Below are 21,880 nucleotides of genomic sequence, written 5' to 3'. Positions count from 1 at the left end.
CCTTATTGAAGTACCTACTAACCTGGCAGTTTATTTGGTTGGCTTCCTACACTCTCTTTTCAACAAACTTTCAGGGATCATGATCAAGCCACAAATAATCATGTGCAGGCAGCCTCGGCCTCCTCCAGTTCAAATTTAGCTGTCTCAGATACTGGATTTCTTAGAAGTCTCTATGCTGAGGTCAAGTGCTTCTCGGTGGCATGGAATATTGCAAATAAGGATCATAATTGCCAATGACCCTTGCTTCATTACAGATGCAAGCAAAGTTAAGTTGAGCTTTTTCAAAGAGAAGTACTGGCAGTCCGTAGTGAGTTCCCACAGGCAGGATAAAGCTGGGGAAGGATCTTAAAGGAGCTCCCATGCCAGGACAGCCAGCTGGCATCCCCTCAACATCTTCTCCCCTTAATCCCTGCACTATAGGAGTCCTTCTGCTGTTATCCCAACTCTGCATGACAAAGGTAGGATGCTTCAGGATGCTTACATATTGACCAGTCAGCCAAGACCACAGTTGCTGTCTAATCTGACCTGATTACCTCAAGTTCCTCTGTATCTTAGAAAATCAGACAGGTAGCTCAGAGTCATCTACTCTGTCTTGAAAAAGGCAGAGCATATGATTTATATGAAATACTCACCATTTTTCATCAAGTGTGCAAAATACCTTACCTGGGAATTCAAGTGACATGCTGGTCTTTCAGAAGCCAAAAAAACTGGCTGAGATAAATTCACCACGAAAGTTTTCTCTCAGCGTTCAGTTAATCCAGAGACCCAGTAGAAGCAGTGGTGTATGTTAACTTTTCATGGGAAGGTCCCACGTTGGTGAACATTCACTTCTAGGGGACCAGTCCATGCCCCTCCCCCTCCCCCCCCCGCCCCCTGCACTGCTTCTAGGGGTGACTGAGTAGCTGTGTGAGCTCAGCATTTCTGCCAAGCCTACCTTGCTGGGCCAAAACAGTCGATGTTGGCATCTGTTACCAGCCCACAGAAGTGCCCCATCCCACCTATGCAGGATCAATGTTGGGAAGAATCATACAAAGGTTCGGGTTGGAAGGGATCTTAAAGATCGTCCAGTTCCAGCCTTCCACTGGATCAGGTGCACACAGGACTCCCCTGCTGTCATATCTTCAAAGAAAGCTTTCCAAAAGACCTTTTTTTTTCCAAGAAATTTTCTACTTCGATCTTTTTTCTTAGAAAAAGAAAACAAACCAGAAAACTTTTATTTTTTTCTGTTAGTTGCAAACATTTACAGGAGTTCATGTCACAATGGAGGGAGCACTCGCTGTGCCTCCCTTTCTACTTCTCCAGACATGTGTTCTTACTACAGCACTATCCTGACTAATCAGGGGGACCTGAGGACTGCTCCCCCATCACGGGAGGGTGATGGGAGCAGTGGGAACAGCAGCGGGAATGGCTGTGGTGATGAAGGAGACATAGACCTCGCAGTTTTCTCTTAGTATATTCTTTTAATCAGCACAGCATGCAGAAGCAAAATCAAGAAAGTACACTATTGCCTCTTTTTCAAGCAAATTTATACATCTCTCTGGTTTCCGAACTGTAAAGCCAAACAGGATATTTAACATTGCTCTCTTTCATAGAATCATAGAATAACCAGGTTGGAAGAGACCCACCGGATCATTGATTCCAACCATTCCTATCAAACACTAAACCATGCCCCTTAGCACCTCGTCCACCCGTGCCTTAAACACCTCCAGGGAAGGTGAATCAACCACCTCCCTGGGCAGCCTGTTCCAGTGCCCAATGACCCTTTCTGTGAAGAATTTTTTCCTAATGTCCAGCCTAAACCTCCCCTGGCGGAGCTTGAGGCCATTCCCTCTTGTCCTGTCCCCTGTCACTTGGGAGAAGAGGCCAGCTCCCTCCTCTCTACAACCTCCTTTCAGGTAGTTATAGAGAGCAATGAGGTCTCCCCTCAGCCTCCTCTTCTCCAGGCACACCCACACTTGTGATTGTCTTCAGTCATAACTTTACTCCACACATTCCCAGGTGGGTTTTCCCAGCCTTTCTCACACACCTAAGATTCATTATCATAGAATCATAGACTAATAGAATGGTTTGGGTTGGAAGGGGACTTAAAGACCATCTAATTCCAACCCCCAATGCTATGAGCAAGAATCCATCCCACTAGATCAGGCTGCTCAAGGCCCCATCCAACTTGGCCTTGAACACCTCCAGGGATGGGGCAATCACAGCTTCCCTGGGCAACCTGTTCCAGTGCCTCATCACCTTCATTGTGAAGAAATTCCTCCTTATGTCTAGTCTAAATCTGCCCCTCTCCAGTTTATACCCATTGCCCCTAGTCTTATTACTGCAAGCCTTTGTAAACAGTCCCTCCTCAGCTTTCTTATAGGCTTCTTTCAGGTACTGGAAGGTCACTATAAGGTCTCATCGGAGGCTTCTCTTCTCCAGGCTGAACAACCCAAACTCTCTCAGCCTGTCCTTATATGGGAGTTGCTCCAGCCCTCTGAACATCTCTCTAGCATCCTCTGGACCTGTTCCAACAGTGCCATATCCTTCTTACATTGAGGATTCCAGAATCGGATATGATACTCGGAATACTCCAGGTGGGTTCTCATAAGAGTGGAGTAGAGGGACAGAATCACCTCCCTTGACCTGCTGCCCATGCTTCTTTTGATGCAGCCCAGGATACGGTTGGCCTTTTGGGCTACGAGCACATATTGCTGGCTCACGTCGAGCTTCTCATCAACCAGCAACCCCAAATCCTTCTCTGCAGGTCAGATCTCAATCACATCATGCCCCATCAACATTGCAGATTGCCCTGACCCAGGTGTAGGAGCTTGCACTTGGCCTTGTCGAACCTCATGAGGTTCTCACAGGCCCACTTCTCATGTCGACAGGGTCACCTCCCACCAGACCAGGCAGCCCCATCCAACCTGGCCTTGAACAGGCCTTATGAGGAACGGCTGAGAGAGCTGGGGTTGTTTAGCCTGGAGAAGAGGAGGCTGAGGGGAGACCTCATTGCTCTCTACAACTACCTGAAAGGACGTTGGAGAGAGGAGGGTGCTGGCCTCTTCTCCCAAGTGACAGGGGACAGGAGAAGAGGGAATGGCCTCAAGCTCCACCAGGGGAGGTTTAGGCTGGACATTAGGAAAAAATGTTTCACAGAAAGCGTCATTGGGCACTGGAACAGGCTGCCCAGGGAGGTGGTTGAGTCACCTTCCCTGGAGGTGTTTAAGGCACGGGTGGACGAGGTGCTAAGGGGCATGGTTTAGTGTTTGATAGGAATGGTTGGACTCGATGATCCGGTGGGTCTCTTCCAACCTGGTTATTCTATGATTCTATGATTCTATGAACACCTCCAGGGATGGGGCACCCACAGCTTCCCTGGACACACCGCTCTCATTGTGAGGAAATTAATCCTTACGCCTAGTCTAAATCTGGCCCTCTCCAGTTTATACGCCGCAGCAGCAGCAGCAGCAGCACCAGCACCAGCAACCCCCACGCCCCCGCGGCCCCCGCCTCTCCCGGCTCCGCCCCCGCCCGCCCCCGCGCGCCGCCAGCTCTCGCGAGACTCCCTCCTCTCTCGGCAGCGGGGCGCCGCCATCTTACCCGCTGTCTGGCTCGCTCGCTCGCTCCGTGCGGCTCCGCGGCTGAGGGAGGGACGGGGCCGGGGTCGGGCCGTGCGTTCCGGAGCCGCGTTCGGCGCCCTCTGCCGCTTCGCCGGGCCCGTCGGCCGCGCCGCCTGTCCGCCGAGGCGGGGGAACCGCGCTCCGCGGCGAGAGCGGGGCCCTCGGGGAGCCGCTCGGCCGGTTCCGCCCCCTTCGTGGCGCTGGGCCTGCGGCCGCCGGCGAGCCGGGCGCGGGGCGGGGGGCGCGGCGGGAGCCGGGGTCCCGGCGGGCGGGGCGGCGCGGACCCCGCCGCCGCGGTTGCTGCTGCTGCTGCCGGGGAGGCGGGGGGCCCAGGCCGCTCTGGATGGTGGTTAAAATGATCATAGAAAACTTCGAGGCGCTGAAATCCTGGCTCAGCAAAACCTTGGAGCCCATGTGAGTATACGCGACCCTTCCTCTCTCTCTCTCCCACCCCCTCCGAAATCAACATTCTCTTGGGGGAGCTGGGGATCCTTGGGAAGGCGTGAACCGCTGTGCCGAGGGGCCCGTCGGGGCGCCCCGGGAGATGCTTTCGTGGCCCCGTTCCCCCCCTCGGCGGGGAGGCGCGACCGGCCGCCTCCGGAGGATGCGCCTTCTCCCGCTGCCCCAGCGACCGCCTCCGCCTCTCCCTTGGGTAGCCCGGCGTAAGCGGGGTATAACGTGTTTTGTCCCTGTAGCTCCCCGTTCTCTGCACTCAGCCCCCGGCCTGCCGTCCCATTCACCTTCTGTGAGAAAGCTCAGGTGTCATTGCTTCGTTTTCCAAGACCTGAGGATTTTCCTAGTAGCCTTTTTCCATAGACTCGTCTCAAGTCCTTTTATGTTGTTTTGAAGACTTGACGCTTTGTTGTCCCTACCTCCCCTCCCCCCACCCCCCATAAAAATTGCATCAGTAGAGCGCTTGAGAATAGAAGTCCCAGAGGATAATTTGCCTATTTGTGACTACCTGCTTGGCTTCTAAGCATAACATTCATATGAGTAACCGGGGCTCTTCTGCAAATAGTTAACATCTTCTGTTTCTGAATGATGTTTTGGTGGAACTGAGACGTGAACTTGATTTTGAAGGTTTCCTCTTCTGGAAGTATGGTGCCTGTAGACATTTTTAGATCAAAGCACGAACTTTAGTTGTTATTCTGAAACATCATTTTAATATATCTGAATTAAATTCCTGGAGCTTGATTTAAGTCAGTAGAACTAGAACTTACAAGTTAATACTGATGTTAACTTTTCTTCTGAAGTGTTTGGCCATCCTTGGTTTTACTCTGATGCTATTGAAGCAGGGGCTGGAGGGGAAAGCTTCCTTATGGCTTCCGTAGCCATTAGTTAAGTATGTGTATGTACATGTGTAGTTTGTATGGCTTTTGCTGAAATTACTTGTAAAATGCTGGGGCGTTCTTAGGAGAGCTTCACTTGTGTTTTGGCAAAGAAGTGTAGTGTTCTTTTCCTTAGAGCTTAATCCAGACCACATGGAAATAGGTGAGTCTTGAACTTAATTTCAGTGGACTTTGAATCAGGCCTGCAGCAAATAGTGCTGAGTGCCTTTATATAAAAGGTTTGTCCCTTAAGACTGGTAGATTATTTATAGCATTTATAGGAGGGCTTCAGTTGACTTCAAAATCCCTTTATTGAGTAAATAGGTTCTTTGGATTTTATAGATTTGTATCCAGAATTAATTTATATAGTTTTTCTGCTCTTCCTTGAGTAATACGCATCAGGAGCTCAAGTTTGACTTGACCATTGAATGATAAGCATTTCCTATTCACAATATATAAAGTATTGAAAATTTGCCAGGTACCGTTTAGCTGGAGGTCAGTGTGGTTCCTCAGTCTTTCTTGTCAAGCTCCATTCATTTGTGATGTGTAGTAGTAACGTCTTATTCTGGTAACAAACTCAGGTTGTTCAGTGCTTCTCCGTTTGTTTTAATATTGCACTGTGATATCTTCTAGTGATAATCAGTAGTTAAAGGGTGAAATGAGCATTTTCAGCTTTTGTTGTCAGTGCAATTTTCTGTTTTTAACGCTGAAAAGACTAACATGTTTCTGGTAAATGTAGTGTGTGAGAAGTTCAAATGTGGTTCTCATCCTGGAAAACTATGTTATGGAGTAGAGAATTGCTGGCCTGAAGGAGTTACCCAAGTTTTTAGCTTTGAGAGGAAATAAGCCAGCTGGGACTGTTAAATTCAGTTGTTAAGGAGTTTTGCACAGAGTAACTGCATTATTCCAATAAATATCGGAATCAGTAGAAAAGGATTATAATTTCCTAGTAGTCAAATACTCTTCCTGCTACTTCTCATCTCAGCCGTCTGAATTGTGTGCCTACAGACATAGCTTCTGGTTGCATGAAAATTCTAGCGTGTAGTTACGTCTAAAGAAGTTGCCCCTGAAGAAGTAACTGCTGTTAATGTAGCACTGGTACAGTGAAGGCCTAAGTGCTGATCTTCAGGAGGTGTTATTGTAGCCTCAAAATAGTTTTAACTTGTCTTTTCTTTTTAATGAAACGAAAAAAAGTGCCAACTATTTTTATCTTGTGACTTTTTCAGAAACCTTTACCTCCAAGATAGGCACCTGAATTTCCTTGCTAGACTACGGAGGGCATCACTGTATTAGACCACGACAGAGGCATTGTCTTCAGTAGTTTTAAGAGGAGAAGTGTGCTTAGGAATATCTGTAAATAAATTTTATACATGTAGCCATAGGTCTGTATTTATGTGCTAGATAGCTAAGGCTGAGTGGTTAGATCAAGGTTTATTTTCCAAGTAGCTAGCTGTTTTTAATCAGGATGCATAGCTTCCTTCAAAGACTATTATACTTCTGCCTCTTATGTTTTTCAGACCTAGAAGATACTAATATCTAAGTTTTTTCATTTTGTCATGAATTTTTCTTTAAACTATTTTAAAGTATTAGCAAGAATGTTAACTTTTTAGTGTAATGAAACAAGTGTGTTATATAATTAGATGGACTGGAGGTCATTTGGTTGTTGGATTGATCTCACTTGGTGGCTCTGGGAAACACTTCGACAAAATGTTTGAAGGAGTGGGATGATATAGGTTTTAAGTTTTAGAGTTTTTTGTTTGTTTGTGGTGGTTGATGGGTTTTTTTGTTTGTTTTGGACTGCTCTAGTGCCTTTGGCAAAGCCTTGGGGCTCCTTCACACAAACACTCCTTATCTGAGGTTGGTCGTGTTGCAGTGAGGCAGAAACTGCAAATGCTGCTCTGCTGAAGCTTTCACTGAGTCCATCTCTACTTGTGGGGTGGTAGTTCTCTAATAACTTTCTATAGCTCTCCAAAGAGAGGCTGCTTCTGCTGTTTTGGAAATAACTCTTAGAGCAGCTCACTTTGGTGTAGAGAGAATTATTAAATACATCTATGTGAATGTTGTACTAGTGTGAACCAAGTGGGAAGAATGGGACTTTTTTTGTGACGTGCCTGCTCTGTCTTTGAGTAGAACTATCTTGTAAGGTCGACTCCAGCTGTCTCTCTAGAGAAGGTGCTTGTCAAGTCATCTTCATTCCTTGCTGACAGTATTAGTTTCTAGTGTTAGACATTATGACTTGGCTCCTGTGAAGTGTTTGAAAATAATGTTAGCCTTGGACTGTAACCTTATGTCTGTGACTTACCATTTCTGCACTAAAAAGGTTTTCACAGAGTCGTATCTTATTGGGATGGATTTCTTTTCTGCAAATCCATTCCACATCCTGTATAAATTATATATAATCCTTGCTGGAATATCATGATCTGGTTTAGCGAAGTTCCAAGTAGGGTTGTCTTTTAAATTTTTCTTGAATTTTTTTGAATCTCTACCTGTGAAAAGATTAGCACTTTTGTACTAAAACTGCACTCACCATTTTTCCTTGTAAGATATTGTAATGGTCTCCCCCTTGCCCTAATTATTTTCAATGGAAAATGTTCTTGTTTTTAATTACTTTGTGTAAAATAGATTTAATTAAAGTCTTCCAGTGGCCCACTGAATTTTACTTACAACATGATTAAGGCTCCCATATCTAATTTTCTCTGCTTTGCTGTATTTGCCTTTATGTACTAAATAAAACTTGCATGAAAGATGAAAAAATACCTAAAACATCTATACAGTATTTAGGCATCCCTCATTAAAGAGGAAAGGGTTTTTTTTTCATTGTAAGTGATCATGGTATTGTATCTGCTTATGTCAGAGGGAATAAAATCCAAGTAGTTCAAGAATATTTTGAGTATTTTTATAATTGGAATATTTTCTGGATCTGGTGTTCTGTTGTGCCTTCACTCTTTTTGTTTGTCAGGCTTTTTAACCTTCCTTTCTTAAACGTTAGCCTATTTTTGGCAGCTTGGATCTTTGCTTAATTGTTAATGGTTACTTATTTTCACCTAGTTACTTAAGAAAGGTATGACTAGAAATGGTTTAACAGTGGTGTAAGTAATATGCTAATAAGCCAAGATGCTGAAAGAATAGAAATAAGTTAAAATGAAAAACTTCATCGTTCCTTTCTATGTACATGTGGTATACCATCCTACCAGTAACACTCGTAGGCCCATTAGGAGGTTTCAGTCTTGTTTCCCTTGGAACTTCCTAGCAAGTTCAAAAGCAATAGATGTTTCTCTTAATTTCACTTGCTCTGTTAACCCTTTACATTAAGCTATTTATAACTTAAGACAAAGCACAGATACACATGGCTGGTATGACCCTCTCCTAACACTGGGAAGTTAGCCTTCCACATCTGTTGTGTAATTGGATAGTTTGTTCACCTGACTCATGGAGAGCTACTCTGTTTGAGAAATTGAGGTTCCTAATATAGAGCATCAAGCTTCTGTGTGTAAGTACTATCTTAAAATATTGATATTATACGGTGTAGTTGAAAGTAGAAAAGAGGAGAAAAGTGTTCCTGTTGCAGGAAACTTGGTTCTTGCACTGAACATCAGCAGCAAAAGGGAATCCATTGGCTGCATTGCAAGTCATGGAGACGTGATCTTGATCATTGCTTTCTGCATTGAATGTGTGTTGGACAACCAGCAAGCTGACAGCTGTTCTACCTCGTGAGAGCTTTCTTGAATCTAGAGGTGGCATTTTAAGCTGCTGGTTACTGGTTGCAGCTGTATGAACATGTCAGATCTGGGTATCATGATAATTTAGAACTATTGTAATGACGTCAGTAACTTATGTAACAGCATTGGAGACTTGCATTCCTCACTGTTTCTGCTACTTTTAAGTACTGTTAAAGAGTTAATGAAAGTGAGCATTGTGAGAGTGGTCTTTCTCATGTACAGTAGTGGCTCAAGATTAAAGTTGGAGTTTATCATTCATTTTACTTATTGAACACTGTTGCTTTTAATAGGCTTTTGTTTATTTCAGTAGCGTAGCAACCCGGCAGAATGGTACAACCACCTAAATTAAGCTAGCTGCTCTGCCTAAAATGCCATGTACGTTTTTCAGTACTCACTCAGCCATGCAAATACAAACCGTATCTCTCAGACTTCAAACATAACTACGTCCACCTTCATTAACGTCAAGAACTGAGCAGTAATCTACAGAATTATAAGTATTAATCTTTAGGCAACAAAAACCTACAAATTAGGTTGTAAATTCTTGGGATCAGAGTACAATGAATAACATGCATGTACATGTTATTCCCTTTGCAGAAGGACCTTTTGCTGCCTGGAGGACATGCTTTTGCAGTTTCAATATATTGTGGTAGTTTAAAGTTGTCGAGGAATTAGTTTCAGGACTCGCAGCACCTTCTTGGTCTGCACGTTCATTTAAAAAAAAGGAAGAAAACCCCCAAACCTCTTATGTAGTTTCTTTTTACTATCTTTAAGTAGTATGTGCACACTAGCTGTATCCAAAATGTAGTCCAGATGGAGGATTTGGCATTACCTTGAAATAAAGGTGATGAAATATATCTGAAATGAACAAGTAGTGGTCTAGTTACAAGGACACTGTATGGAAGTTTATTTTCTGTCCTCACTTCTCTCCCTCCCCCAAGCATACTTCTTCCCCTAAGTAAGGAACTGTGTTCATTTTTTGAAAGCTGTCAGATTACGATTTGAGATTTCTTTCTTTTCCTTTTTTTCTAACAGATAGTTATGTACCCTATAGGAAAAGACTACTTACGCATGTCTCCCTTCAGGAATTTGCATATATTTTCCAAACATTCTCACCAGGCTTCAGACTTTAGAATACTAGATCATTTTTTCTTAGAAGAGGCACGTACAAAAGTGTAAATTAAGTTATATTGTCAAAAACCTGAAAAACATAAAATTGAGTTGTTTAATAACTGTAAAATTTAAGTAGCATTTTGTTTAGCCTTGTCAGTTTTTTAGCAAAACAAAAAATTATTCTCTTCCTAAATTGTTTTCTGTAGTGTTTACTGCAGCACTATAGTACCAAGTCTGCAGCAAATGCTGTAGATATTAGTTCTGGTCACTTTTTAAAAAATAATTACTCTTCTAAGGATGCAGTTCAACACGGCTACTTACTAGGAACTAACTTAAATGATGAATTGCAGCATGAGGAACTTCATAGCACTTGAGATATGGATTTTTCTAAGAGGAAAATAGCTGGGCTTCGGTATTTAAGAACTTTCGTCAAGGTAATTAAATAATACTTTAAAAGACTTCAGCTTGGTATATAGGCAGGAATCTAGACTATATATCTTCACTCATTCTGCACTTTGTCATGTTGGAAAGAAAGCATTCGAGGAGGTTGGACTGGAGTAGTATAGGCTTTGTTAATAAGCTCTTTAAATATGTGAAAGTTTCAGGTATATTATCAATTTCACAACTGTTGTTCTTGAGTCTACTTGTAATTTTTCAGTTCCTTACATTTCTTCTTGCTTGTCTTGGTTTAAGAATCCGACAGGTGGGTGGGGTTTTTTGTTGTTGTGTTGTTTTGTTTTGTGGTGGGTTTTTTTTTTTTTTTCCTGTAGGTGTAAGTATGTGAACATGAGTCCTAGTGGCCTTATTTAATATTTGCTTAGTGAAGAGTTCAGGACCCTGTTGGGTAGACATGCCCAATTTCGCAGTTGATAGTGAATGTTTAGTCCAACAGAGACTTTCAGATCTGCCTTCCCTTTTGGAACCTTTCACACTAAAAATATTCAAACAGCATATTTTGTCTTTGCTTTGAATATGCATTTTTGTACTGGTGCTTAAACACAGTACAAAGCCTCATCCCTGGAGGTGTTCAAGGCCAGGTTGGATGGGACCTTGGGCAGCCTGATCTAGTGGGATGTGTCCCTCCCTGTGGGCAGGGGGGTTGGAACTAGATGATATTTAAGGTCCATTCCAACCATAACTATTGTATGATTCTATGAAATAGTTCTCAGGATGGTGAGGCACTGGAACAGGTTGCTTGTGGAAGTTGTGGATGCCCCATCCCTGAAGGTGTTCGAGGCTGGATTGAATGGGGCCTTGGACAGCTTGATCTAGTGGGATGTGTTCTTGTCCATGGCAGGGGGGTTGGAATTAGGTGATCTTTAAGGTCCCTTCCAACCCAAACTATTCTGTGATTCTATGATACAGAAAATGCATTTAAAAATATGCTGTGGTGTTTAGTTGTAGTGGACACAGGGATGCACTTCATGCAGTGGAAATGAGTTCAGGTTACTTATGTCCACTGGTTTTTGTTTGTTAAAGAAAACACGAAGGAGAAAACAGGAAGAGAAATTTATGTGAATACCGATGCTTGTTACTGCTCGTAGCACATGACTACAAAACTTGAGGGGATCTAGACATGGGATTCAAAGTTGAGAAATGTTGTCTTACATGTTTCAGTGAATGTGTGTGTTCTGATGGTCAAATTTTGGCATAAAAAATGAAGTTATATCTGAATCTCTGTCACAATTTTAACAAACAGATTCCATTTATGCTCAGGTCTGTGATGTACCACACCACGTTCAAGTTAATCTAAGGATCCTAACCTATATATGACAGTGGGAAATGTGCATCAGTCAGTGAATACTGGAATGGAAATGTGGATTTATTTTTAATTTCAAGTACAGCTTTAGGTGTTTGAAATGTTTACATGGTAGTCTGATTTTTCTTGCTTTTCTGAATTGTCAATTAAGAACCTTTATTAATCTTATAAGAATACAGCATGATACATCAAGTCCTTTTGCTACACAGTGTGTTTTGCTGCCATCAGCATGGATGCCTTTCCTGTTTTCTTTGAAGTTATATCATTTAATAAACCATTTTTGAGTAGGACAGCATAAAATACAAGACGGGTTGAGAAAAACTGGTAAAACTAGCTCAAAATGGGTGAAAAATCCATGCATGCCCAACAAAGATACAGGAAGCATATTGCTTATTATTCACATGCATAGGCTGCTATTCTCTAAGAAAGTGCTGTCAAACTAGAGAAGGTAAGAACATGTTTATCAGAAAAACTCAAGGCTCGTATAATCAAAACCAGCAGATGTTGACTAAACCAAAAGATAGAGAATTAATATGCAACGTTTCAGAAGTCAGTTTGAATGAAAAAGTAGAAAGGAATTGCTTTAAAAAGAGCAGCTGTCCCCCAAACAAAACAACTGATGATAATATCTAGAATTCTTAATAGCTATAGAAGACAAATTTCCAGGCAGACCTCCTGTGTTCAGTTCTTTAAGATTTAAATTACATTTTTATTTCACGAGACCACCTCTTCAGGTTGATGGCAATTTAATTTTAGCATCATCTTAACAAAAACAAAACTAAAATGTTCTAGAAGAATCTGAAAAGGTTGAGCTATAACCTTCTTAAATCTAAATCTAAAATACTACAGAATATCTTAGCTACAGAAACAAGCAAGTCGTTTTAGCTGTGTGGAGAAAATAGATCAGTTGTTTAAGGAGTTTTTCAGGCTTTGAACAACAGATGTAGAAGAGATTTGTTTCAAGCCAGTGCATACAAAAGGAAATCAACCTTCTACGATGTAGAGATCATTTGCAGTTTAATTTTAAAAAGTGAAAAGGAATCACAACCTTCCTGTCAACTTAAAAACCCACATTTACTCTGTCTCACTCTACCACGAAATACATGGTAGTCATTATTGCTTAATAGCTTCAGTTTGAAGTAATTAATCTGTTAGTCTTTCTTGAATAGCCAAAATAAATATAAGGTTCCAACTTGAAAGCATGTAAGTTCTTCTGTTGTGTATGGGGGAATTTCTACACTGATGTATTGAATAGTAGTAGAGCTTACTACAATTGTTTTATGTTGTTGATAGGTGGTTGTATACCCATATTGAGTGATAAATGCTAAGACAGAGCCACAGAAGAGAGTGATTCTGTGTTTTGAAAACTAAAAGTACGTTCATATATGTTGTTTTATTGTATCTTGCAGTTGGGTAGATGGATTAAAATTCTGAGGATGTTTTGGAGTGCTCAATATTGTTAGACTTTCCAAAATCATCACTGTGGAGGAGGGGAAAAAACCCAGTAATTGTTCATTTTAAACAGGTTTTCTGTTTGCCTGTTTGGAGCTTGGATTTTTTGTTTGTTTTTATTTTTTATTACACTGCTTGGCATCTAGGTATCTTTGCAGACAAAATTTTCTGGTTTCCACCCGATTCATGAGAGAGGAATTACTTTAAACTGAATAGGAGGTTGTTGTCTAGTCCCTACTGGAGCAGCTGGAGAATTAAAGTATGTTGCAGTAGTTAATGGCAGTGGGGTTTTACCATGCAGACTGACCTTTTTTTCCCCTTTCTCACAAAATAGTTTTGAGTGTGTCATTATTTAAATCAGTTGTAGCAGATTTTGAACAGTGGCTCGTAACTGTTCATATTGACAGATGAGAACCAAATTTATAGAAATTGAAATAAACCAATTCAGCTTGTAGTGTTTTATCCAGTTGTTGTAGAGAATAGAAAGGAGGAGAAAATAATTGGGGATTATAATTTGAAAAGCTTTCCCTCCTCTAGAATTGTTTTCCTGTTATGACTATAGGTTGATAATATGAAAGTAGCACACTAGTTTTCTGAGGCATGATTCAGCTTGAAACTGTGAGAGAATTGAATCTTCTGTTGTGACACTGAAGTTGTATTAAGGAATAGTAAAAAAAAAAAAAAATTTGCAAGTTCAAGCAGTGCTGGCCTTGGGGCTTGCTGGGACCTGTGCGGCATGAGAACCCTCAATGCAGCCTGTGTTGAACATTCTGCTGGGCTTTTAGACAGTCTGCTTGGGGGATGTGTTCAGGTGCTAGCAGTGAAAGAGAATGACAATGCAGTCCTGTCACTGTGGGAGGTTATGTGCTTGCTTCAAACATGACTTTTTACTTTAATGTTATGATATAATAATAATATGCAGCCTGTCCTTTTGGTTCGTAGTATATATTTGTGTTTAGTTGAGTGTTTGCGGGTTCTTCTAGAATGTAAACTGATTGTGAACTTCCTTCTCCTGTACCTATGAATAATACAGACTAATACAGAATGTTGTGGTATGTCTCCTAACAGCTCAGGTTGCTCTTACAACATGAAATTCTGCTATTGCTTGCTTTCTAGAGAATGTTGGATTATATTTGAAGCTCTGATCTTTAACTTCAGAGAACTCAGTGCTAAGCCTGGTCTATCCAGAAGCTTTTCTGAGGATGGATGCCCTTACTATGGTTGATATGTTTGCACAGAGGATGTCACTTGCTGTAGATAAGATAGTTTCTTTGGAGGGAGGAGTTAAGCAGCATGTTATGGTGAAGGATTTGGTTTCTTCTGCCTAGTGGCTAAAATACATGTCACTGAAATGATCAACATTCATGTTTATTTACAATTAAGCTTCAGCGCTGCATTTAAATTTGGTGAAATTTGGAAAAGATTGGAACTGCTGTTTTATTCCTTCATTTTGACTAGTGGACTTTTACGCTGTGACGGTATTTGTGTGATACTTGTATTCAGAGCAACTCCTTGGCCAGAGGTTAATTTTACTTATTTCTCACTTCTTTTTGCTGGAGGCAGTGTACAGTTAGGATGTATCAGTGTGATGTTTTTCCTTTTGTAGTTCTTTAAACACACTAGTATTAACTCTGGTCACCGCCCAAGCAGCCTAGCTGTCTGTATCCAATGACCAGCGTACGTGTGTTAAGTCTTCCTGGTTTTGAGGGGTCTGAGGTCTTCCTTTGGTTTATGCTAAATAATGGGATTAAATGATCTAAGAAAATGATGCTCTTCTGCCTGATAAGCTAATGTCTTGCCAGTTCTCTAGTTATTTCCAGTATTCTTGCTTGCTATGGCAGGTTTTACTCTGTAACAACACTACAAAACTCATTGTAGATTACTATTTGTGCAGCATTATAATGGAATTATCAGTTAAATAGTATTCTACTTAATGGGAATATACAGTTTAACTCAGAATTCTTTGTGTGAGATCATCAGCTTCTATACTGAGGTGCTCTGTACTTAGTTTTAGATTGAATTTAGATGTCTAGAAGGGATGATCCTCTAAATTTCGCTTCATTGGCTGTGTAACTTAAATTTCTGTAATAGTACTGCGTGAACACTTTTTCCTTTGGGTTTCAGAATTAAGATTTTTCAGTTAATCTGCTTTTTAATTGTGTTCATATGTAGTTAGTAATGAGGTTCTTAGAAATGTATTTGTGAGATTTTCTCAGTCTGAATTTTTCTACAGCATGGATTGCATCTGCCACTATATTCATTTGTAATTAGCTAGACTTCCCTGTTACTCATTATTACTTTCAGAATGAATGATTCCATTGTTGGGAAATGATTTAAATAGTTGTAGTATTTGCAATTGTTCTTATGACAGTTGGAGCTATTTCGTTCTGAGTAGTTCTTGATAGTTTGCTGTAAGGTGCTCCGCGGAATATTGTTTGGAAGTGTTCTAGGCAGTTGCTCCTCTGGAAAAGAAAGGTAATACTTAATGTTACATATCTGGGCTGTGTCTTAAAAAGTACTTCTGTTTTTCAAATACTTCAATAGGAAAGGTTTTGGTCCTTTGTATGTATTAGTTATACCAGCTTCAGACATTAACTTCTGCAATTTAATTGCTGCTTTTTTTTTTTTTCTTGTTTAATCTGTTTGCAGATGCGATGCAGATCCATCTGCCCTGGCTAAGTATGTTCTGGCTTTGGTAAAGAAGGATAAAAGTGAAAAGGAACTGAAGGCATTGTGTGTTGATCAGCTGGATGTATTTCTTCAGAAAGGTACGGTCTTCATCACAACCACTAAGCTTGAGCAAAATATCTGTCCTGTTCATTCAGACAAACACAATCCTGTAGTATAAGACTGTCTTTGAATTAGCTTTATTACTTGAAGCTTGTAATTAAATTTTCCTAATGTAATTTGTTTTAAAATGGGTGTATAGTACCATATTGTATAGGTATATGTTTTGTCTATTACTATTCCCGGAAGAACATGTAAAGAGTTGTTGACAGAATTCGAAGCATTGGAGCTCTGTATATATTTTGGATATATTCTTCCAAATGTTTTTCTTAAGAGATATTAAATAATTCAAGGAAATAAAGCCTTTTTGAAACATCATCATTATTGACAGGTTTCTCAACTCTGTAAATGTCCTTTTAAAATGTAAAATTACCAGGAGGTTGTTTAAAAAAATACTCCTAATTGTTTTAACTTTTTGGTGGCTATTGTCTTTTGGGGTTTTTTAATTTATTTTTAAAGCAAATTTTAACTGATATTTTGAATAATATGGGTATTTGTGCACTTTACTTTTAGAAACACAGATATTTGTGGAAAAACTGTTTGATGCTGTGAATACAAAAAGCTATCTACCTCCTCCAGAACAGCCCTCGTCAGGAAGCCTGAAAGTAGAATTTTTTCAGCACCAAGAAAAAGAGACAAAAAAAGAAGAGGTAGACATGGTCTTTATTTTGCATGTTTTTTCTCATTTCTGTAGTTCATGTAGTTGAGCTTCATTGTGTTTTTGTCTACTAATAATAGTCCCCAAAGATATAGTACATTATTAAAATTTCAGAAGACTTGGCCTTAATATGTTGAGTACTGCTGCACAATTTTTCTAAATGTAAGTGGGTGCTTCAAAGGTAAACAGAAATGGTTCTGACTAGTTACATTAGATAGTTACTTATTAGTGCAGGAGTTGCAATACAGCCTACTTTAGTTCTTTGCTCAGGTTTGCAGTTGTAGTTACACTAGCCTTTCATTTGGCATAAATCCATGCTGCCATTCCAAATGGCAGTCTTCATTCTTCCAGCTGCTTGATCCAGATAAAATCCTTATTCCACCTCAAGTGTTTACACTGTTCTTTGAGCCAGAAAAGAGAGTAGGTTTGTTTGCTCTTTTCAACTGCACCCTAGGTTTGGATGCATGTAAGGATTTATCAGTGATCTGAACCAGCTAGCCTGCTGGTGAAGAAAAGACCTTACTGCATCGATTGTCTTCCCAGATCTGTCACTTCACCTCAGTATGGATTTTTGTCCACATGTAGCAAAATCAGATGTATTTTCAGTGCAACACAGTAAGGATGGCTTATGCTGCTTTATTTTCTCCCACCCTGCACCTTGAATACAGAGTTTTCATGTTATAAAGATACTCTAATTCCATTAGGTGCAAAAATGTTGCCTCAGTTCAATGTTACTGCTGATGTTGCTCAGCATTTTTAGGATATAGTTCTTATTTGATTGTGCAGAAGTCTCCATTTATAGTGTACTCACGTTTTGATCTTATATACTTGACATTCAGATAGTTAAAGAGGAAGAGCGTGAGAAAAAGTTTTCTAGAAGATTAAATCACAGCCCTCCTCAGTCAAGCTCTCGCTACAGAGATACCAGGTAATAACTTTCGCTTAACCTCTTGTGTTATATCAGTAATCAAATGGATTACGATTTGTTACTAAATTGACTCTTTCCTTTCTGTGCCTGATATGCCTAAAAAGACTTTCATGTGTATGTAATTAAATTATGAGTATAGAAGTCTTGAATTCAAGGATGCAATTTTTGTGGTTTATATTACAATTACTCTGCTCATTATTGAGACTGAATACTGATAACTTAGTTTAGAAGCCTTCTCTTCAGTAACTTACCTTTTAGTGTTTCCAGTTTTGGGAAGGTGTGCTGTTGGGCAGCAATTATTTTACACATATTCTAAAATCCTATGGATGGTAAAAGTAAAATGCATAAACAACAACAAAAAAATTTAGAAGTCTTCAAAGAAGGAAGGAAAGGCCATGGTTAAATTCCGTTTGTAGATTTTCTCTAATTTTCCATTGCCATTTCCTAAGGTTTTTAATGGTGGTTAAGTTTTTAAATTGTGCTTTATTCTTGTTATTAACCTACAAAATTACATGCTTAGAAGCCGTGATGAAAGGAAGAAAGATGAACGTTCTCGTAAGAGAGATTATGACCGCAATCCACCTAGAAGAGATTCCTATAGGGATCGATACAACAGAAGAAGAGGGAGGAGTCGGAGCTACAGCAGGAGTCGTAGTAGAAGTTGGAGCAAAGAGAGATTGCGGGATCGGGATCGAGACCGGAGCAGAAGCCGGAGCCGAACACGAAGCAGAGGTAGCAACAGTTGGTCTCTAAAATACGGTGAATGTTGCCTACAAAATTTAGACACTAAACTTAATTTTGGTTCATCTTTAACATAGCATTTTCCTCTATTGTTCTTGTTTCTTCATTTAATTTTAACTTAATTTTCTGTGGAAATAAGGCTTATGATTGTTTTCAGTGCTTGTTTTCCCATCTTTCCTTCTAGTCTTCTCTGATTCTTTTGACGGTATTGATCACTTCTAAGCAGTGTTGTAAGAGAGGCAGAAAAATCAGAGTTAACTATGTGTCATTAAGTTTTAGGAATTTGGAGTCTAGTTTGCAAAGATGCACAAAATAATACCCATGTGTGGAGGTAGAGTTGGCAGATACTTCCTGTTTGGCAGCAAAGAACTTGTCAAGCAGACTGTACAACTCTGTTAATTATGTATTGTCCCCTCCTTGATGTCATACTGAAATTATTACAGTAAATATTTGTATATTTATCTTAAGGCTTCAGTAGAGTAGTTCTTCAAATTAAGCTTCGTTAAAAACAAAGCTGTTTCTTCAGGTGAAAAGAATGCTTTTTCCCCCAACAGTTGTTACCGATAAATTGAAACAGAACATCGAGTGTCATTTTTATAATCTCTTCTGTTTAAAATAATGTAGAGGTAAAAAAATAGTCTGGTTTGTCTCCTGTTTATTATTTATCTTTCCATAGGATGAGTCTTGCTAACTTAGCCTAAAGAGTAGGAATGCAGAGTTCCTGAAAATAGGCAAGGAGATATCTTCGAAACAAACTTACATACAATCAATTTAAATGGCTTGCAGCAGTTTTAATTAAAAGATTACAGTATGATCAAATCTTAATTTAAGGATTATTGTACATAAATTTTAATGGTATATCTTGTAGACAGCGTCTTATAGTAGAACCTTTGTTTCTTTTTCTTAAGCGCATTAAGAAAAAGCTGTTTTACTGATACTTACCTGCTGTCTTCAAGACATTATTACTGTTCCTTTAATGTGGGATTTTTTTAAGCCTACCAGTTTATCTTACGATAAAACTCTTGTGTTTTAACCTGGATACTTAGAGTTTGTTTGATCATAATACTAGAAAACTAAGAGAATAGTTTGTACGTATTCAGAATAAAAGATCATGTTATTTTTTGTGTCTGGCCAGGAGTGTTTCACGCTGTTCAAGTACTGTTATTTCCCTGCTTATGACAAAGCCTTGTGTGTGGCTATGTACATGCATTTGCATGCAGGCAAAATGAAGATAAACAGTGTGAACATTCAATAACAACGATGTCTTGAAACATTAAAAATGTATAACTTCTATAGTATTATCAACTTGTGGATACCTTTTCCTTGTCATTGCTTCCCTTTATTCAGAATAATTTTCCTGCTGAAGTTGTTGGAATAAATGCATTGCTACAGTAGTCTACTTGAAGTTTATAGAGTTTCTGCTTTAATTGTGGGTATAGCTGTTACTAAAATAGCCTAGTGATTGAATGTGTACTTTAAAGATAGTTATTTTTCTAATTAAACCCTTGGAATGTAGAATCACGGAATAGTTGAGGCTGGATGACACCTATGAAGGCCATCTAGTCGAACACCCTTTCTCAAAGCAGATAAACTGGAGCAAGTTGCTCAGGATTCTGTCTGATTGAGTTGTGACTAACTCCATGGGTGTGACTTTGCAGTCACTCTGGGCAACCTGTAGAACACGTCAATTACGGTTTTTGTGTTTTGAGTTGAGTAGATGTGGAATAAGGATACTAACCATAGGTTAATGTCTGTTTAGGTTGAGAATGGAATCATAAAATAACTATGGTGGGGGGTTTGTTTTGGTTTATTTTTTAACAGAAAGGGATTTGGGAAAGCCAAAATATGATATGGATAGAACAGATCCACTAGAGAACAATTATACTCCAGTTTCTTCTGTGACAAATATTTCATCTGGCCACTACCCCGTCCCTACATTGAGCAGCACTATTACTGTTATTGCTCCTGCTCATCATGGAAATAACACTACTGAAAGCTGGTCGGAGTTCCATGAAGAGCAGCTGGACCACAACTCTTACGGAAGACCTCCGCTGCCAAAGAAACGCTGCAGAGATTATGATGGTAAGTCTGTATTTCTTTTTTTTTTTATTGCTTCCTGCAGCTATGATTGGCCCCTTTCTGAAAAGATTGGGGTAACTTTCCTTGCTTTACTGGGCTCCCCTAGTACTGTGTATTTTCTGTTACACAATTCTCAAACACAAACTTTATCCTGCTTTTTAATCACTTAGCTTTTAGGCAATTTTATTAGTCTTTGTATGGTATTGTTAATTACCAGAATTATTTTATAAAGATGTAATATAGCATATTATATTTTTAAAAAACAGCAGAAAGTCCAGTTTTACCCGGGTTTCCTGACATCTGTCACATTCAAGCCAAGTACTGTGTTCGATAGTTTGAGCATGATTAGCACCTTACTGACATAATTTTTAATTCCATCCTATCTATGAGGTAGTTTTTAATTAGAAAGGTCTAGAGCTGCAATTTCCCAGAGTCATTTTAATCCAGTTTTTTAAGTGTGTTTCTTACAGTTGAGCAAGAGTTTCTGCTTATCTGTTTAAGCCATCTTTTTGTGTGTCTTGTGGCAAAATCTACATAAGAGGCTGCTTCAGTTGGCAGTGACTTGGTTAAATTCAGCCAGTTGACACGTTAGCTCAAAAGAGTTTCAATTTCTCCCTCAAGTTTTTTTCTGAGGGTTTTTGTTGTTGTATACAGTTACGATGAGTTTAAGATCTAGGCCAGTTTACATTAAGGATTCTTATTAGAATAATAATGGGATTTATTTTTTGTTTAAGTAAAGAAAATGGGAGGCTGAGGTCTCAGGTGTTGGCAGCTCTGCTAGTGAAGAATAGCTTTGCCAGGATACAACATAGCAATACTGTGGGGTGAGTAGGGTTGTGAAAGTGTAGTTTTGTTTTGAAGTGTTCTAATGCAAGCTGAGCTACAGGATGTTGTGTCATAGTCTGCCAGTTCTACAAGGTTTTTAAAAAGTAAAAAAAGGTGCAGAGTTTTATACTTTTGAAATAACATCTCCAGGCATGACACTGAAACTTTGTCTTTAACAGTTTGTCTTCTATACTAGCTTATTATTTCCAGTTTCTGTGTGTGAAATGAAGGATAATGTGTCAGAAAACTGATAGAGTTCTTGTCAAATTTTTACTGGTTTTTTTCCCCCTTAAGTTTCTGTTACTAAAATCTCCCAGTAGATCTCTTCCACTTCTTTTTCTTGTGGCTGTTCATATCTTCTAAATTTATAAGCTCATCTCTCTCTTCAGTGGCTGGTTGTTTCCAATATACTGCTCTTCCTATCTGCACTTTGATATATTCTCTACTCGATCCTCTGCAGAACTTCTATTTTCATTCACATTTCAGTTTCTAAGAACAATTACTGAAGGTGAGGTAATACAAACTGCTTTTCAGCATCTTGTTTTGAGGAAGTGGACACTCAGCTTTTTTTTGCATTATGTTGTGGGTTTGGTTTTTGTTTTTTTTCTTGGAGCTGTTGCTAAACAGATAGTCATAGAATCATAGAATGGCTTGGTTTGCAAGAGACCTTACAAGATCAGCTAGTCCAGGCTCCCTGCAATGGTAAGCGGCATCTTCATCTGGATCAGGTTGATCATAGCCCCGTCCAACCAGCCCTTGAATCTTTCCAGAATGGGGCATCTACCACAACCCTGGGCAGCCTGTTCCAGTGTTTCATCACCCACATTGTAAAAAAAGGTCTTCCTGATATCTAGTCAGTCTACTGTCCTTTAGTTTAAAACCATTGCTGCTT

At 39.8% G+C, this 21,880-nt stretch overlaps 1 protein-coding gene across 5 annotated transcripts in view; it reads left to right on the top strand.

The window, feature by feature from the left end:
• The first annotated feature begins 3,724 nt into the window (after positions 1-3,724).
• The window catches only part of RBM26 (RNA binding motif protein 26), a 53,130-nt gene continuing 34,974 nt past the window's right edge, over positions 3,725-21,880 (top strand). For 2 of the 5 annotated variants that reach the window (XM_069878281.1, XM_069878268.1), the window contains exons 1-6: positions 3,725-4,016; positions 15,620-15,738; positions 16,271-16,407; positions 17,255-17,343; positions 17,864-18,102; positions 19,906-20,166. In XM_069878281.1, the coding sequence (XP_069734382.1) occupies positions 3,946-4,016; positions 15,620-15,738; positions 16,271-16,407; positions 17,255-17,343; positions 17,864-18,102; positions 19,906-20,166 (916 nt within the window). In that variant the 5' untranslated portion in view covers positions 3,725-3,945. The remainder of the gene's footprint in view (positions 4,017-15,619; positions 15,739-16,270; positions 16,408-17,254; positions 17,344-17,863; positions 18,103-19,905; positions 20,167-21,880) is intronic. The other 3 variants (XM_069878290.1, XM_069878272.1, XM_069878298.1) reach the window with 2 other exon arrangements.

Source organism: Phaenicophaeus curvirostris, chromosome 1 (assembly GCF_032191515.1).
Source record: "Phaenicophaeus curvirostris isolate KB17595 chromosome 1, BPBGC_Pcur_1.0, whole genome shotgun sequence".
In the NCBI taxonomy this organism is placed as follows: Eukaryota; Metazoa; Chordata; class Aves; order Cuculiformes; family Cuculidae; genus Phaenicophaeus; species Phaenicophaeus curvirostris.
Note: the sequence above shows the minus strand (reverse complement) of the source record. Positions and strands in the feature narration are given on the sequence as shown.